This window comes from Chanodichthys erythropterus, chromosome 5 (genome assembly GCF_024489055.1).
Source record: "Chanodichthys erythropterus isolate Z2021 chromosome 5, ASM2448905v1, whole genome shotgun sequence".
NCBI lineage: Eukaryota > Metazoa > Chordata > Actinopteri > Cypriniformes > Xenocyprididae > Chanodichthys > Chanodichthys erythropterus.
In genome coordinates, this window is record NC_090225.1 from 6,871,609 (window position 1) to 6,891,520 (window position 19,912).

Below are 19,912 nucleotides of genomic sequence, written 5' to 3' on the forward strand. Positions count from 1 at the left end.
AAAGGGAATGTATTCCCTAGTTTGTTTGAATGACCCCATAGGGAAACAGCAGGAATTTTTGCTAAATACACATTTGACATTTGACTACTTTTTGTGCACCAAAAAAACTAAATAACGACTTGATGGCCGATTTCAAAACATTGCTTCATCACTATATTGTTGAATAAAGTTGTTATTTTGTTTTTTTTGGCACACAAAAAGTATTCTCGTCGTTTTATAATATTAAGGTAGAACCACTGAACTCACATGAACTGTTTTAAATATGTTTTTAGTATCTTTATGGACCTTGAGATTTACAATAGCAGTGCTCTCAATAGAGGCCTCATCAGATTTCATCAACAATATCTTAATTTGTGTTCTGAAGATGAACGAAGGTCATGGGTGTAGAACAACATGAGGGTGAGTAATAAATGACATTATTTTCATTTTTGGGTGAACTAACCCTTTAAGACTTGAACAGTGCATTTCAACTAAATCAAATAGATGATCTGAACAGATTTGTGGTCTAAACTTGTAAAAACTGATTAGATGTTTAAATCCTAAAAATAAATGCTTTTATGGTTTCAACTGTTTTGTATTTACATCTTTCTTTACTCCTATGTCCTCTCTAAAACTAAATAAGATGGTATATGTGTAGGCAATTACTAAATTGCCTACATATACCATCTGCTGCTGTAACTACAATGGTGTTTGGTCACCAAAATGTTTATTAGCTAAAATAATCAGCTAAATGTGATTGTTATCTTATTATTTTAAACTAGGACTTCAGTTAAATAGTACTCGAGCTACACGAATTAAATAACATTAAAAACGTCTTTAGTTTAAGATTATTTTGTTTATTTTGCTTAAATTTAAAAATTGGCCACTAAATTAGGCATTTTTTCTGTAATATTTATGTAGTTTTCTGAATCTGGAGCAGATCGTCAAGACAATGGCATCATGATAAAACTTGTTTTATATTACAGTAATTAAATTTGTATCGACAGTTCTCAATAAATTAATCTAAAGTAACAAAACATAATAACAATACTTGGGCAAAGATATTGAAATAACAACGTTTACACCACCAGTATTTCAGTACTATGTCAAGATAGTACTAGTACTTTCATTTCCCGCGCAACGCTGCGGGCTTTCCTTGTTGCCATAGCAACAGAGTCACATAGCTTCGCTAGTGAATCTCGTTTGTTGTCTCTTCAGCTAAACCGGTGTGAATGGGGTTCTTCTGTTTAACATCATGCTTGGAGATAACTAAATTTATACAGAATAATACACGTTGTTACTGGAACCGTTTTATACTGTTACACATTGTAACGTGCTTGTATTTCATTAGTTTCAGGGTTAATTCAAATTCCTGTAAGTGCGCATGCGCGCTAACGTCTGCGTCCGTCACAACATGGATTTAGAGGAGGATGCTGCAAACGTAAACAATGTAAGTGTATAGAAATTGCTGTCAGACGTAGTACGACTAGAAATATGGTTGCTTATGTGTTTTTTTTATTCTGTAATGTGCTAGCTTTCGATATAATGTCTACACGACTGGTCTTAACTCGCTAATCGAGACAACATTGTGGCTACTATCACTGCATGGCAACAAGTGAGCCGCTCAAAGTTAGCGCTAATGACTGTCCGGTGACTTGCTGGGACTCAACATATGATTATTAATTTATATAGTCAACACTCAGCCGAAAGCACAAGAACAGACTTGAATGAAAAGGAAAGCTTTGTAGTAATCGGCTAATCACTTGCTAGCTGCTTTAGGCTAAAGGGTGGGTAGCAGACAGACACATCATCAGAAAAACAAGAGTTTTTAGTAGTGTAAATCACTCTATTAAACTTAACTGATAAATAATAAATTATACAATCTGCCATATGTAACTGATGGCTGAAGTAAACACACAGGCACTTGCACGATGCTTAGGTGTGTGTTGCTAATGCAGTGTGATAATTCATGTAGAATAGAAATTATGAGAAATCTAATTGTGCAAATAATAACGAAGGGGTAATGGTTATAAGTCTTATAATAATGATAATGTAGAAATAAAATCAAAACATTAATCAGATTTATGACGAAATTCAACATGAAATAGTGAATTAAGCGAATAAAATAAAATGATTCATTGAAAATAAATGTATGGAAAAGATGATCTTAAAAGAAACAAGCAATACATTGAATGTTAAAGTATGGATACGTGAAAGTGAATATGTGACCCTGGACCACAAAACCAGTAATAAGGATACATTTTTTTAAATTGAGATTTATACATAATCTGAAACCTGAATAAATAAGCTTTCCATTAATGTATGGTTTGTTAGGATAGGACAATATTTGAATACAAATCAAAATTGCCTTTAAAGTTATCCAAATGAAGTGCTTAGCAATGCATCCACTTACAAAAGTAAATTTTTGATATATTTACAGTAGGAAATTTACAAAATATCTTAATGGAACATGATCTTTACTTAATATCCTAATGATTTTTGACATAAAAGAAAAATTGATAATTTTGACCCATACAATGTATTGTTGATTATTGCTACAAATATATCTGTGCTACTTTTGACTGGTTTTGTGGTCCATGCTCACCTATATGGTTATAGATATGTGAAGAATGAAAAATATTGAAAAAAAAAAAAAAATCTTGGATACACTAATTCCTTTTAATAGATAGGTATATTTTTTTCCTTTCCAGACCCCTGCAGAGGCTCCCTGCCTGCAGCAAGGACAAAATGTGCATGGTTCAGATGCTGGCAGGCCATACACAGATCCTGACAATCCTGGAAGACCATTTAGTAACACTCAGGATTTAAGCGTGGAGCCACTGATAGACAGATCTGAGACTTTACAACTAGGTACAGAATTCAGGTGTATTTATACAGTGGGCTTCAGAGATCTGAGATTCAAACTAATTTAAATCTGGAAAATGGAAATATTCACAATTTTTGGACTGGATAGTAATATCCCTAAGCTATTAATAAAATAAGCAAATCGCTTTGTACAAATGGTCAGATCATCTCAAATCATACTGGAGAACATGATCATCTGGGCCCGGTTTTTCAAAAGTAATCCACTAGGATTTTGGATAACGGAATGGATCAAATCTTGAAAATGTGTTTTTCAAAAGAAAAAACGGATTACATAATCGGATTAGATCATGTAATCCAATCTTGGTTTTGATCCGGATCAAACCTTTAGTTTGGGTTTTTCAGAACTTTATTGTAGGATTTGGATCACTTTGATCCAAAAAAACAGGATTATCCTGATCCCAACAGAGGGTAGGATTTCAAGGTGGATTCCAGGAGGAAAATGTAGTAAAACTTTAAAACTAGTCAAAAAATACAACGTTTTTATCATGTAATATACATACACCTTTTTATCTTGCTCTTGATTAGTTTAACTGTTAAAGTAATAAATTAAATGCAGACATTAGTCTACATATTTAGCCTTTCGGTAACCTACTGTAAAGTAAAAATAAATTTTGGTGCCATAAAACAATCCCTAAACAGCTGTAAATATCCAACAAAAATATATTTAATTCAAAACCCATATTCTTTCTATCAACATGTCCCTTTAGGGCCTCCGTAGAGCACTGGAAATCCAGATTTGGTGATCCTGAAAAGTTCCTATCTGGATCAGATTGATCCAATCCGATGTTGCTTTAAAAAACTGGCTCCAAAAGTAAGCTGGATTACGTGATCACGGATCGCAAAAAAAGGATTACTAAATCCGGATCAATTTTATCCGGATTAAACCTTTTGAAAAACCGGGCCCAGGATTTCACACAAACTTGTGGAGTTCAAGCAGCTTGAATGATACTGTAATTAAAGCAAAAGAGGATTAACCAAATACTGAGACATTCTTGTACATTTTTCAAATAATCTTTTAACTTGGATGCTGACAAATTTGAATGATTTTTTTTTATTAAATTGGAAAAATACCACACACAAATCGAAATTGAAATTGAATCCCACTGTACATTACTTCATACCTCCGTGAAAGTTGCCTCCAAATATGTTTTATTTAAATTTGCATAATAACATTTATAATCATCATTACATCAATTGATTTTCTTTTTCAGAGTTTCAGGATAGCCAGATGTCACCAGCACTTACACTGCTTCCCTGCCTGGAAAAATCTCACCTTCTTTCTGACTCCACGTTTTTTCAGCAGACAGATGCAGAATTTGTCCCTCTCCGGTACTGTTTGTTTAGTCATGTTCATGGTTTTGGCTTTCTTTACCTTTTTGTATTTTTTTTTTTTTTTAGATAATATTTTTTCTATTGTATTTATGTACACAGGGGATTTCCTGATCTCTCAGTTGTCTCTGAGAGATGTCCCAGGATTTCACATGTAACTCATGCGTCCCACCTCCAACATACTATTTATGAGCAGGCTACACTTTCCCAGCATCCTTTGGAGGTACTGTCAGAGGGTGAAAAAAGCTGCTGTTCACTGTCCCAGCACAGCTTGTCACCTGGAGACCATTGCAAAGGACTTGAGGATCAAGGGAGTGTTTCATATGGTGCTGCAGACCAAATCAACAGACATATGGAGGGAGAAGAGCAGACAGCTGCTCAGCAGCTTAGTGAGGGAATGTCTGCTCAGGAGCCGACATTGGAAGAGGATGTTATTGTGGCTGTTAGCAGCAGTAGTGCCGTTCCCTCTGTCTCAAATACCCAAAACACAAAAACCACAAACCACAAAAGCCAGTTAGATCATTCCCTGAATCTTCAAACAGGCAGAGAGCAGCCGCAAGGAGACTCACTGTCATTATCATCTTCATTTCAGAAGGCTGCAGGTTCAGTTGTTGGCCCGGATGTGTCAAATATTACTTTTCGTGAGTCACAAATGCATGGCCATCTCCATGATCAGCTTCTGTCTGCAGGACAAAGAGGCTCAATATCTGCACCAGCAAGTAAGAATCATAGTGGGAACAAAAGTGGACTATGTGTAACACCAGCTGGTGAAGGTCTGATGCATGTACCAGGTCTGCAGAGAGCACTCTGGAGCTCCGGTCATCTAACAGCAACAGATGGTTTATTCTTGAGCTCGCAGCCTGTGTCTCAGTCCACACCGGCAGTACCTCTCATGAGACCCCCACTAGCATTGACCAAACTCTCACTCATACACTCCAAACAAGAGGCTGTTGCCTTTGAGACTGCATCGGCCCAAAACAGTCTCTCCAAAACTGGCTTAATACCATCATTGGACCTAAGCGGTCAACATTCCTCTCCCATCTACTCTGAAACAACAGCTACAGCCTTTGGTGGAACTTCAGAGACTGCACAATTGATGTCACATGTCCATTCCGTGTCAAACGAACAAGTGCCTCCTCACTCTGACACTCAGCCCTCTGGTACAGAGATGAAAGATCAGGTTCCTTGTTTGCCCCTTGGGAGAGTACAGTCTCTTCCTTGTCTGAGCTACTTACAAAAAGTAGATGCCTGGAAAGCCAATCAAAGTTCTAGCAGGTCGTTTTATGATAATTTGGACCTACAGGGGTTTGATGGTGTGTCGCCCAAGAAAAAATCACAGGATGCAGTGTCTGAGGCACTTAAGCACATGCTTTCTCGAGACATGCGTCAGGCTTTTTGTGCTCATGCCAGCTCGCAGGTGACTCAGCCACTGTCCTCCTCTCATTCTGGAAGCGGCTCACCCCGTCGGGTGGATGTAGTTGGGGCAGGTGCATGTAGAGGACAAGCATCTGAGTCACCTGTCAATCGCTCACACTCTCACTCCTCCCTGAGCTCTGTGGTGACCTCTATTCAGCGAGACACTGGCACACACAGTCAGCAAGTTCCAGCTGCACAATCTGATGTTATCATTCCAGCCACTAGATCACTGGACAATCGGCCATCCTTACTTTCAGGAGGAAGAGGTGAAGGAGGGAATAGTTCAGCTCCTCACATGGACAAAAGCTCCATCAAGATGTCTCCTCTCCTCAGTCTTGGTCGCTTCAGTGATGTGTCATCAAGCCTCAACATGAGCAGCACCCTCTCCAGCTCTCAAGGTAGTTACCATGGTGAGCAGAGTATGAGGGTGTCAGTGGGTGCTGCCTCTTCTGTTGTGAGTCTTGAGGTAGATAATTATGCACCCTACTGGACCTCCAGACCTGCGTCTCCTCCTCACACTAAGGAGCTCAACATTGAAGACAGAATCCCTGTAAGTTTACATAGTGCTGTAGAATAGATAGTAGGATGTACTTAAAGAGTTAGTTCACAAGAGTTAGAAATTATCTTTTGCTACTTCTGTTACATTGTGAAAGTCAGCATGAAATCAGAATTGACCTTATTTATTTTTAATGTGCTTTTCTGTTATTATAAAGCATGATTCATCCGTGCACATTATTCCAAAGAAAAAAAATATATAATTGTCTTCATAATCTGTCATCAAAATGATTTACCTCTTAAAGGGATAGTTCACCCAAAAATGTTTATCTGCTTACCCCCAGCGCATCCAAGATGTAGGTGACTTTGTTTCTTCAGTAGAACACAAATGATGATTTTTAACTCCAACCGTTGCGGTCTGTCAGTCAAATAATGCTAGTGGATGGGAACCTCTACTATAAGAGTAAATAAAACTTGCATAGACAAGTCCAAATTAAACCCTGCGGCTCATGACAACACATTGATGTCCTAAGACACGAAACGATCCGTTTGTGCGATAAACCGAACAGTATTTATATAATTTTTTTACCTCTAATACAACACTATGTCCAACTGCATTCAGCATTCGCTTAGTGAGGTCTGATCGTGCTCTGACACTGCAGTGATGTCTTGCGCATATACTTCAATGAGAGCGAGACCTCACTGCCGCTGTCAGAGCGCGATCAGACCTTACTAACGAGCGCTGAATGCAGTTGGACAAAGTTGGATCTTTTCATGTCTCAGGACATTAATGTGTCGTCACGAGCTGCAGGGTTTAATTTGGACTTGTCTATGCAAGTTTTATTTAATCTTATAGTAGAAGTTCCCATCCACTAGCATTTTTTGAGTGACAGACGGCAATGGTTGGAGTTAAAAATCATCATTTGTGTTCTGCTGAAGAAACAAAGTCACCTACATCTTGGATGTGCTGGGGGTAAGCAGATAAACATCAAATTTTCATTTTTGGGTGAACTATCCCTTTAAACACTTACCTTTTCATTGCCAAGGCTTTCCATCACCTGGGCTGCATGGGCTGTTGGTTAATGTCAACTAATAGCCAAATAGCTATTCAGATATTGTTTTAGGCTGCTGTTGTTGGCAGTATATAAAATAATAAAAAATAATGTGTAATTTTTATATATCATAATTAAAATAATTGTAGATAATTAAAATTATTACATTCCATAATTAGAGAAGTTTCAGCACCTGAATGAATCCACTTTTTTTAAACTCACAAATAGCCATTTCTGCCTAATAAATTATTTTAGAGTTTGGCATAACTAAAAATTATATTCAATATAAAAAATGTATATGACTTCTTAAGAGTTTTCCATGTCTTTAAAAATTAGGGTTCCAGGTTTTCCTGTTTTTTGAGGGGGTCAATTCAAATAAGAAATATCTTGATTTTTAGCTTTTATTTTAATGCTTGTTTCGTCTTATTTCAAATAATTTTAAGTCATCTTTAGGCACCCTTAGAAATTTACTGAGGACTGTTGGGGTCCCCAAACCCCTGGTTGAGAACTGCTGATTTAGTCAGATTTTTTTTTTTCTTCATTTGTTTATCTACCCTTTTAGATCAGCCTTTTAAAGTTATGATCCTGTTTTTATATCTCTATACTAGTTGTACCTCCTAAATTTGGGTATCGACCAATCACCTTCAACAATCCTAAATCCATTTACTCAACGAGGACCAATCAGAGAGCCTGAATTCTCTCCTACTGACTTATGTACCATCAAAGGCTCCATAGGAACACCAACTAAAAGCACACAGCCATCTGAAGGTGAGCCAAAGACATCTGACATCTTGTTCATTGTGAAAGTTTAATAGTACTTTTGTATGTTTAACCTGTATGTTTATTTTTTATTTGTAAGTTGACAGTCTTCAGAAGGAGACATTCTCCAGTTCCAGCCAGCTCTCAGCTGACTCCAGTGCTTCTGTCACACACCGCCAATCAGCGCATGAGCAAATCCAGCCAACCAGTGACAGAAGTGTAAAGATGACATTCTCTGAGGTGGATACTCAACCACTTCATTCAACATTACATCCTTCATCAAGTCTACAACAATCTGATGTTCCACAAAGTGAAGAAAGCTTTGTGCCTCCTCCAGGTCCGAGAGAAGTGATGAAGGAGGATGACGACTCTTTTGTGGGCTCTGGCACACTACATGAAATCAGGCGTTTGCTGGGCCGTGCAGAAAGCCTGGTTTCTGGTCGATCCTCTCTGTCTTCCTCCCCAGGCTCACACCGCCTCTCAGAGAGTGACACGTCCCTTGTTTCACTAGGACGAAACACTCGAGGTTATCACAATGACACATCCCTGTCAGCTGGTGGGAACCTTTCTCTGCTGCTAACTCGCTCTTCATCAGATTCGGCTTTAAAAGGAAGCTTGTCGTCCTCCCAGGGGCCACAGCAGACAGACCGATCAACTATAGAGCCTACTGCTCTCTCTTTGAACAGAGAGGAAAGTTTAAAGTCACGTGACCTCTGTGTGACCCCAAGGCGGGCTGAGCCTGAGGGCTGCAGTGCTGCTGACCCAGACAAGGCAAAACCACCTACAGCCACATCTGTAATGCAGATAAATGTCCCTTCGATACCAGAGAACCTTCAACAGAACCAAGGCAAGACTGAGGATGCTGCGATTGGCTCCTCCGAGAATAGTTTGTCTCATGTCTCAGCTGAGGTTGAAAGTTTGAGTGACAGTAGCAGTGAGAGTTCATTGGCTGCCAGAGTTGCCAAGCTCCTGCAGAGTGAGTCACCTGTTTCTATGGTTACAAGCCGGCCAAGCACCGCTGACCCAGAAGATAGCCGTGCCCGAGGTAAACAAACTGATTTGTTAAATAGAATGTGCCATATAGTCATATACATGTTTTGTCACTACCAGTGGTACTTTTCTTAAGCTGTCACTGAATTTTACATTGTGAATAAATTGAATTTTGTCTGTTTCTCTAGAATGGATCCTTATGAAGGTTTCTGGCCGCCGTTGTGAAAGTTTAGAACTAAACGCAGAGGACAGGGAGAGAATTGAAGACATCAAAAGAGAGCTTCTACTGAACACCAAAAACACCAAGGTAACATCCATTCGACGACACAGTACACAGAAAGGTCTGCCGATTTTATTTCTGTGAATGTCAGCAATGATTGACTTGCTGTTATAGCCAGATCTGTCGGATAAATAACATAAATATTCCTAGCAATGCACAATAAATATGCACCATACTGGTTATCAGTCAAATATTTTCAATAATTTTATTCAGTATTGGTAGATATTAGATATTTAATTGTGCATGCCCAGTTTCTCTATTTTTTGCACCAGTCACTTAAAGTTTACCTTTAAAAACACTAATAATTTAATAACACTGTTAAATGTAATCGTTTGCAAATCTCAAAATATCAATTTTTCATACTGGACATTATAATGTTGTGATGCCTAAATTCACTTGAAGCATTTAAAACGATTGTAGGTTTTTACATTTATTTGGACAAAATAAGATTTTTTTTAATATTGGCCACTTATCATCATAATTTCATATTATGGCCAATTAATTACAGATAATTATCGTCATCAACCAGAAAATTTAAATTTGAGTCTGAAATAATATGAGTTTTGTTTCTGGTGCGGCAGACTGCATTGTGGATAGTCCTGATAGAGAGGTAAAGCTGTTGTTTGCTCTCACTCTTGCAGTGTTTCTACTGACTCTCCCACTCATCACTATCTACTTCCCACAGTCCTCCCCAACCCTAGCTCTCATCAGTAATAACACATCTTTTTTTCGTTCTCTTGCTTTGTTTCTCAGTGGAGCTCAGATTCTGAGGGCAGTTCTCAGTCGAGTGTTGGTCCTGGATCTCAGCTGGTGAAGGACTTTGTTGGACTGCGTAGGATGGAAAATCATATCTCAGATCAGCTGCAGAAAGCTACTCCAAAACCTTTGGACACAGTTTCAATTTACACACCTTTACAACAGGATCCAGGGGCCAAAGTTCACCAGATCGCCCTCAGAGAACGGCTCAGCCCTCAGCCTTTTACTTCTATTACTATAGCAACCAATCGACACACTCCATCTCCACAGTCACTGCCAAATTACCCTATCACAGGTACTGCAGAATTGGATAATATTGGTCCCAAGCATGAACTGTCAGAGCGAGAGATCCACCACAGAGTGGGAACACAACTGAGACATCAGCCGCTCATTTTACCAAATGTATCTGACAGCGAAAAAGAGACCGAGAGAGAAGGACAACATAGAGAAGAGAAAGAAAGAGAAGAAATGACTGATGACAACAAAGAGAATGCAGTTACGAATGATTCCAAGAGTGTCCAAAGAATGCCTCAAATGGATTATCCTGTCACAGCCAGTAACCAGATATTATCGAGTGCAACGTCGATCTCAACCTTTGGCTATAAGTCACACCTCTCTCAAATGCACGTCACCTTATCACCCAAACCCAAACATCCATCCAGTCCTGTGAAATACCACTCAAGCAGACCATCTAGTCAAAATACCAGTAAAGATGTCCCACTTCAGAGGCATTCACGTATGGTGTCAAGTATGACCGATGAACATCTGCAGTCCATCCACCGAATCTCAAGATCAAATCACGCCAGTTCTTATGAACCCAGAGAGCCGGTTCAAGGCCAGAATGCAGGAACAGTCAGTGTACACTTACAGGCCAGATACCCACAAACCTTTGTTCCCTCTCAGAGGCTGGCTGGGACATCCAGAACTCTCTCTGTCCAAGCGGCAAGTAAGACAGCATTGATATAAGCTTTTCAGTGCCATTTAAATAATGCTAATTCATGTTGGTAAATTAATCAATTGATTTGTTTTTTCCCCTATGTACACTTCCTGTAGCTGTCCCTGCACTATTGCCATACAAACCTCATGGCAGCTCCGAGCTGTTCTATATCCAGCAGACAGATCCAAAGCTTTCTCCTGGTCGCTCTGATACAACTGTAGAAAGCTCTCACCCAGGTATATCACAGAGAAGAACTGTGCTCAGTTATTACATCACAGTATCCTACATAACATTACCAGTTTATATGGAATGTGACCAGAGTTGCTGTTGTGGACAAATTAAATGGCTACTTACCTAATAAATAGATAAATGGACATAAATATTGATTTGAGTCTGAAATGAAACTAGCACAGTTTTATAGGAAATTGTTTACTCGGGCTAATGGCCAATTATACCACTTTGCTGCATTTAATAAAATGAAAGTTCTCCTGGGAGCTGTGTAATAATGATATTTAATGTCAGCATGAAATGAAAATTCACTAAATGCATGTTGATATTATTGTGAACAATTATTTTGAATTAGCTTTAATTTTTATTTTGTTATTTTATTTCAGATTTGTTTGTCAATGGAAATGATTTTTAATAGTTTCGTTTTAGTTAACAATAACAACAGTAGGATTTCTCCTGTCATTTATTCTGCATACACCCTGCCCCTTTCTTACAATCCACTGCAAGTTTGCATTCATTTCTGATCAACAACCAATGGATAGAACCAAGTCTCTGGCCTACAATTTTTTTAAAAGAGTTTTTCACTCTGATGTACACCATAATATGTAAGAAAAGATCTGTCACTACTTCTGTCACTACTTCTAGAAGCATGTTCTACTTCAGATTTATCTATCAATGATTTAAGGGAGACTGTAGATTATTTTTTTTTTTACTTCAACCATACTTCAAATAGCTTTTAAATTAAGATTCAACATTATGTCATGAACTACTACAGTTAATTAAAAATATCCAATCAACAGAGGATATTACCAATTTTACAAATATTTTTCATATATAACCTGCGATTGTGTATATGTGTGGTTACTTGCACCTCTGCTGGCCCCTCCTCCCGAGTCTTGCAGATGGTTCATGCTCTCAGGCAGTCCTGCATTATTCATGTTCTTTGTCCATGAGAAAGGCAATCCAGGAACACAAGCCTCATTTGATCCACTTGCCAAACCCTTCTGGGGCCCTCTGCTTCAGTGCTTTTTGAGTATCTGTTTGCCCTCTGTCTGATCCAGCTCTCTCCTTCTCTCTCGCACCCTTTGCAGGTTCTGATGATGCTCTCCCTCCACACTTTAATATTGATGTTTTAGGCTCTAGAGAGCTAGAAGACAACATAATTACACCAAAACACAAGGAAGGCATCTACAGTAAGAGGGCCAATATGAAGAGAGGTAAGATGCACATCAGTGTTTCTATTAGCTGTACAATATTTGCTGAATTTTTTTGAGCTCAAAGAATTTAAATTGTCATCATTTACTCGCCCACATATTTTTGTAATATAATATATTTTAAAGAATTTCCTATAAAATGAAAGCATATAGTGGCTGTCAAGCTCAGAAAAGCACAAGAAACAAACCATAAAGTGGTCTATCCTACTCACACAATATTTTAAGGATTTTGAAGCAATACAAGTGGAATTTATTTGTATGAACTACATTTTTTCTCTTTTGTTGAACTTGACAACATCCAGATATGCTTCAAAATGTCACACACGTTTAACTTTTTTCAACTTGAGCTTATCGTTTTTAGAATAGTGTCAAGAGCGAGACACTGCAAAATACGGCTTTCACTAACGATTTTTTTGGTAATTGAGTAATCGGTCGATTATTTTGACGATTAAGTCGAGTAATCAGGTTTTTTTTACTGGTAATAAAAATAGATCCAAGCAAACAATAGCTTTTAAAATGACACATATAATACATATATAATAACAATGAGGCAATCATTTTTGGTTCAAATAAAAGGAAGCAATTATATGGTTTTATAGGAAAACACTGTTGAAATACTTAATATAATATACATAATATAAACAACTTATGTATGTTAAGTATTATAACAAATGCCTGCAGAGGGCACCAACGGCCTGCTGATGGTTGTTGTCCCACTTTACAGGAGATCAAATCCTTGTTTAATACTGGCCAAGCAACATTTAATTCAAATGTTTACCTTATCTTTAATATTTGGGAACTTCTTTACAATAGAAATGCTACATCTACTGTAATTTCTTGAACAAGAATATGTGGACATCAAAACATGCAAACTCAGAGAGAGGGTTTAAACTTAATTTGTAATTGCGATGAACAACCGTTTACATATTTAGATATATTCTCATGCTTTGGCATAGGTTTATAAATGATTTACCTAACAAATCTGATGAAATGGCGCAGATTGTGTTCCCATATGAATGTTATAAGCAACCCAAACTCACAGCATATGCAGAGGTGGAGTTTGAGACTCGCTCCATATATGTGAATGATAACAGTTCGTGTGGAGAAGCTTTTACTGTGAACCGAGCTGCTCTGAGACGCATGTTACCTACACGCATGCAAATAATTAAAGCGCATATATATTAAACCCACAAGGCATATATTTATTTCATTGAATTTTTTAAAATCAAGTACTCAAATTTAATCGAGGAATCGTGACAGCCCTAAAAAAACATGATTTCAGTGGTCAAACACATCTGTTTTACCTCATGTTTACATAGAAAAACAATAGAAAAGTATTGCAATGGAATTGAAAAATGTGTTCTGTGTGAGTGAATCTTTATGTTTCATGGAAGACAAAAGTCATGGATTTAAAATGAAATGCGAATAAATGATGACAGAATTTTTAATGTTTGGGGTGAACTATTCTTTTATTTTTTTACTATTTTTTTTTTTTTCTTTTGCTATTTTTTGCTATTACATATAAGACATCAATATACAAGCATCTTTGTCTCTCCCACTGTCAGTGTCCAGTGTGTCTGGAAATGGTCTTCCAGAGTCAGTAGTCACTTTTGCTGACCAAAATGACAGGACTGCTCCTGAAGCTTCTTATGTCTCTGAAAAAAACATAGAGACTGTTAGTATAAATGAGCAGTATAAAGATGAGGAAGAAAATTTTGTCCCTCTTCACATGGAGGCAGACTACAGCACAGATGACGTGCATCTTCACAGCAACTCCATGCAGGAGCCTAAATTGCCACTAGAACCTCTCCATTTACCTTCTCAGTCAATCAGAAAGTCCTACAGGGGGAGCAAGAAAAGAACGGACAGAACACCTCATGATGTTAACATGGAGATCAGCAGTTCTTTGGACCAGCTGTGGCGTCGCTTCAGTGAAAAATGGAGCATGGATGAAACCCGACTCACCAATGAAGGAGAGATGTCTCTGCTTGATAGATTGGAGCGTCTGTCTCGTCTCATTCACAGTACCACTCCAACAGACCAAACTATACTACAACCAGAAGGCAGGAATGGAGACTATGACAGGGGGAGTGATCGAGAGGATGGGACCACAGAGGGAGGAGAGGAGAGAGAAAGAGTCCAGTTAGAAGCGGCTCCACAACAAGCATGGTCTGAGCATGAAGTGAGTCAAGAGAGAGTGCATCGCTGTCCTGCCGAGAGGGATGAGTCTGCAAGTGTGTCCATGGAGACGAGCAGTAGCCTGTCCACCGTTGACACAGAGCGGCTGCTGCGAGCTTTTGGACCTCACCGGGTCTCCAGTAAAGGACTGAAAAGCAGTGACAGTTTGCTCAGACTTTACAACACCATCAATATGCAGAAGACGGACCGAAGGAAACCCAGTGCTAAACATGTTGCCGTCTCTGTTGGTACCAATGACATGAGCACGGATGACTCCACAGTAAGCCTATGCTTGATTGAATTTTTCATACGGACTGTTAATTACCTTTTTTTGTTCAAAGATAGTCAGCAAATTGAAAAGAAAGATGTTGTTAGATTATTTGTATTGTTAAAAATGTCTAAGTATAAATCTCTGTATTTTTAACCTTATTAAATGGGTCTTTGACGAATAAGGTTTTTAAAATTTCAGTTTTACCGAAGGACATTTTTTGTTATACCGAATGACAATATTTTCAAACAATGCTAACAGGCTGATATCAAGCTAGTTAGCTTGCTAGCTAGCTAGCAAAAGGACAATCAAACATTTATATTTAGTTCAAGTTTTTAAAATATTACATTTCCATGTTTTATAGCTGTTGTACCAAATGACGTTTCGGGACATGCGTATGAGCAAGTGAAAACATCAATTTTTCAGATAGTTAAAAGAGAGTTAATTAATTTGCTTCAAGACCATGTGGTCCTTTGCAGGTGTCTGAATAATGTCACATGATACTGACCACATGACTTGATCCAAAGTGGTCCCTTTATATTGGTTACTCCGAATGACAAAATGAAATTCATTTTTCCGGACATTCTTTCTCATAACAAAGCAATGACTTCTACACATATTTTTATTACAATTTTGCACTATGGTAATATATGATGTTATAAAATTATGCCAGAATAAAAAATATATACATTTATTACATTTTAAGATATTTTAATCACAAATTAAATGGCTGTATTGGACTTTGGACGGTTAAACCGAATTACCTTTTGACACTTCAAAATCTTTAAAATACCTTTTATATGTATCAAAATATAATTAAAAGCTTTTGGATTTGATAAAAGAGATCTAGTTGTTCTACCTTACATACTTTAGATGTCATATCTTTGTTTTTTATTATTATTAAGGCCTTTGGACAAAAAAATCCCATCATCTCATTGACCCAAATATAAGTTTCTCTATATGCTCTTAGCTTTTAAAAAAATCACTTACATTTTTTTTTTTGTTTGTTTAAATAAACAATCATTTCCACAAACACATTGTAGCTCAGTGTAATCTATATATATCTATATATATATAATATAATATAATCTTTTCTTGTTCTTCCAGGTCTCTGCTGACTCTTTGTCATCTTCAAGCACTTTTTCCCATCATTCTCAAAGAGGTGTCTCCCACAGCCTCAATTCCAAAAGATCAAAGGTCAGACAGCTCAGCAAAGGTGTACAGGCAGGTCAGTCACTGGTCCACTTTTTAAAAAAAACCAACATTTTAAATTTAGACAGGGACTAATTTCAACAAAAAATATAATGAAGGATATTGCACCCTTTTTTGCAGGTGATTTGGAAATTGTAATAAACGCCACGCGCAGACATACTCGGGACGTGGGAACCATCTTTCCCTCCCCAGGTGCTTTCAAAAATGTCCATTCACCAAACACGTTTGGAAGAGGCATTCAGAGTGGTGTTCCCATCCCCACTGCTTCCACCGCTAAACCCACCCAAAGCCTGACCGCTCTGAAAAGAGACAACAAGAGTGTCCGGACCCATTACCCAAATGGTGCATATTACATGTTCACAGATAAGGACGTTTTTCTGCAACTGATCCGTTTTCTTATTTTGTCTTACTGTATTATATATCACATTCTCTTTAAGGTGTGTCATGGTTTGTCTCAGCTGATGAGCTGAAGTGTGACGGTCGCAAGGAAAACCAGCCACAGAGTGAATCAGCACCTAATCTAAGCCAAGCCTGGTTTGAGCCTTACAGTAAAATCCGACCCTGGAGAGAAATGACCAGAGAACCTCTAAGAGAGAGACAGAACCAACAAGAGCATGACAGGCCAACAGAGTCTAGAACAGATACCGAGACAGATTTCAGCGACAAACCCTCGGCTCTTGTTCGCCTTTCACTACAGGTGTGACAAGCAACTAATTTATTTACCTGCCAAAGTGAAGTTTTAAGACCTGTTCACACCAAGAATGATAACTGTAACTGTAAAGTTTTATTAATCGAGAATAGCAGAATGAGAATAGCAGAGTCCACACTGCAGCTATAACAATAACAGCATAGAGGAATGGAATACTTGGTATCACTTTCAGGACCTTTTTTTTTCCAGCTGATAAACATTTAAAAATCATTGACAGCCAATCAGAATCGACCCTACTTTACTGTGCTTGAGCATTTAAAGTGGTAAAACGTCAAATTTTATATAGACGGTTTCAACGTCAACAATATTACTGGCCCAAACTTAACTTCCGGTTGACTTCCACAAAGAATCAGTAACAACAGAGTCCCTTTAGAGTAGAATATTTCTGATAACAAGCAAAATAAATTAGTAAATTATATTAGCTAGCAAGTTAAAACTATGTCTAGCCAGTATTATTTTGGGTTACCAGAAGAAGAAAATAACTGTTACTTGCGACAAAGTTACACTACCAGAAAACGTTGAGACAAGAATGTTTTTCTACAGACCTGAATACCTAGTCGAGAAGGAATGTGTATATACAACAAGGGAGGCATTCAAGGCATATTGCAGCTTGGATGCCTATAACAAACAAGACCGGAAGTTAACTTCGGGCCAGGTGCATAACCGTGGCAATGCGTGTGCGTCCGATGAAACCATCTGTAATAAATGGAATATTATTGTGCATCGGTGTGGATGCTAATACAGTTATCTCTATCTACCTTATATTGCAACAGCTATTTTCTGTGTAAGACTTCCGATTCATTAGCTTCTGTTTGTAAATAACTAGAACAGTAACAAGTGCAGTAAACACTAAAACTATTTGTGCTACAAACCAGTGTGTTTATAAGTACTATAATAAATTACAATAATATGATAAATACCAGTTTGCAACATCAAGCAGCATAACAAACTGTTTTTGTACAGCTAAAATAAAAGAAGCAACTCTCATTGGAAGCCTTGCACATTTAAAGTTCACCCAAAAATGAAAATTCTGTCATTAATTACTCACCCTCATGTCGTTCCACATGTGTAAGACTTTCATTCATCTTCTGAAACACATATGAAGATCTTTTTGATGATCAGAGAGCTTTCTGAACTAAAGTCTTACACGTATGGAGTGACATGAGGGTGAGTAATTAATGACAGAATTTTCTATTAACTAACAAATGGTCGTGCCCACTCATACGTTAAATATAAGGTGGATAGTTGTCTTTGTAGTTATCGTTCTTTGTGTCAACTGGCCTTTACTCTGATTTGGAGCTTGGTCCTTATTTGGACATAGTGTTCATTTTGGACCCTGGCTGTGTGGTTTTAGAGAGTACATGGATGTTGATTGTTGAATTTAGTATAACATCAAACATTTGCATTGATGGTTTTCCTACAGGAAGCTCTGGCACTCCATCGGCCGGAGTTTGTGTCTCGTTCACGGGAGCGAATGAAGCGCCTGGGGCTGCTGGTTGAGGAGAGGAGGTTACAGGCAGTCTTCAGTAGAGAGAGAGAAGAGCTCTTCAACTGCCCTGGACCATCACATTCACTCAGACCAGGTGACCTTATACCCTAAGATTACTTGGGTAAAATTACTGACTACTTAGTATATATTTGATGTAAACTAAAACATGCCCCTTTCACCAGCTCCAGTACCCCGTAAACGAGTCGTTCCAAGAAGAGAGATGGTCCAACGATCCAAAGAGTAAGTGTACTTTATCACCCAGACTATTTTCAAACCATCTAGATAGTTTATGCGGTGATAACAGACGGGGTACATAATACCTAAACATGCAAATATGGGTCATTTAAACAGCATTCCATGACTTTTAATGTTTCATGTGCCTTTTACATGCTTTCAGTTGGGTAGAGAGGAAATCACACAGTCAGAGAATAGACAGGACAGACAGACTCATGAGGTAATAATATGTATCATAATGTGTGTGTGATTGTGTGTGTACCCACTTAAATCTGACAAAATCTCCCAGAACCTACTTTTTGGGATGTTCCCATTTGTAAAAACAAATTGTAAAAATGCAGAAAGTTTTCGCTTTGGGCTAGGGTGTTTGTTAGGTTATAGTATTTAATTTAGCTGTATATAAAAACAGTTGAAGTCTAGGCAACGTCCCCAATTAGATATCTGTGTGTGTGTGTGTGTGTGTGTGTGTGTGTGTGAGTATCTATCTTTTATGTGAAATATCTGATGTGATTCAAGTTAGGCCCTGTCAGAGGCATATGTACCCCACCTGCAGTCTAGTTCAACATTTCATGTGGGTTTTATTGATGTCAACTTTCAGGTAATTATGCATTTTATGTTTTAAATAAATATTGTATTCCCTCAGGAAATATGCTCAACTTCCTGAGGTCCAGAAGAGAAAGGAGGAGGAAAGGAGACGGGCGGAGTACCGCTCCTACCGCCTCAACGCTCAACTCTTTAACAAGGTATACCAGCTGTTCTGGGCTAGCAGCTGTACACAATAGGCTAGTTTTTAAATCGATGTTGTTTCAAGAATTTCAGGAATACACATGACACAATTCTAATGCACTGCATCTTTCTTCTGCAGAAAGTCACCAATCGTGTGTTGGGAAAGAGAGCTCCCTGGCAGTGAGGTCAACTAAAATATACTCCATTCCAAAAAGCCTTACTGTTCTGTGAATGTGACAGGGTTTTTTTTATATGGGTCGATATTTTATAATGGTTGTGTGTACTCTTATTTTAGGTGTGAGATTTTATTTAAAATAGTTGTGAATGTGTATTATTTATGGAGTTATGCAGTTATGGATTGTTTTATTATGACTATATTACAATTGCAAAATTAATTTTTATTATGTCTTTCTTTGCAATGTTTAGTAATATTTTTTACGAAGCAAATAAACAGCTATTTGTAAGAGCTTTTGTGTGTGCTTTTTATGTGGCTAATCAACAACAAAAAAAAGCTTGTTTTCAGTTTATGATTAGAGTTATGCATATAACATTCAAAGAGAGAATGAGGCCACAATATAATGGTCATGTTCACTACAAAAAGATAAAGATAATAGCTTTTTACTCTAAAAAGTAGTTCATTACAATATGAAGTACATGTACAGTATATTATTATACTGTAGTCATCTGTACTGTCATACGGAGGGCTGCATTATTAATATGAGCGAAGATATTTTTTCCATATTTCAGTTGTTCACACATTTAATACAACATTTAA

General features: G+C 37.7%; 1 protein-coding gene across 2 annotated transcripts; it reads left to right on the forward strand.

Annotated features, from left to right (window-relative positions):
- Positions 1-1,372: 1,372 nt before the first annotated feature.
- Positions 1,373-19,599, forward strand: alms1 (ALMS1 centrosome and basal body associated protein). 2 transcript variants are annotated; one of them, XM_067385808.1, is made up of 19 exons: positions 1,373-1,429; positions 2,691-2,850; positions 4,077-4,194; positions 4,297-6,160; positions 7,766-7,925; positions 8,017-8,961; positions 9,095-9,213; positions 9,940-10,888; positions 10,996-11,115; positions 12,199-12,324; positions 13,887-14,779; positions 15,875-15,995; positions 16,100-16,321; positions 16,417-16,676; positions 18,112-18,271; positions 18,360-18,417; positions 18,575-18,631; positions 19,055-19,154; positions 19,277-19,599. In XM_067385808.1, exons 1-19 carry the CDS (start codon positions 1,394-1,396, stop codon positions 19,319-19,321), a joined length of 6,513 nt encoding a protein of 2,170 aa, XP_067241909.1. In that variant the 5' UTR covers positions 1,373-1,393; the 3' UTR covers positions 19,322-19,599. The 2 variants fall into 2 exon arrangements, with proteins under 2 accessions (XP_067241909.1, XP_067241910.1); XM_067385809.1 differs by lacking the exon at positions 18,575-18,631.
- The last annotated feature ends 313 nt before the right edge of the window (positions 19,600-19,912 follow it).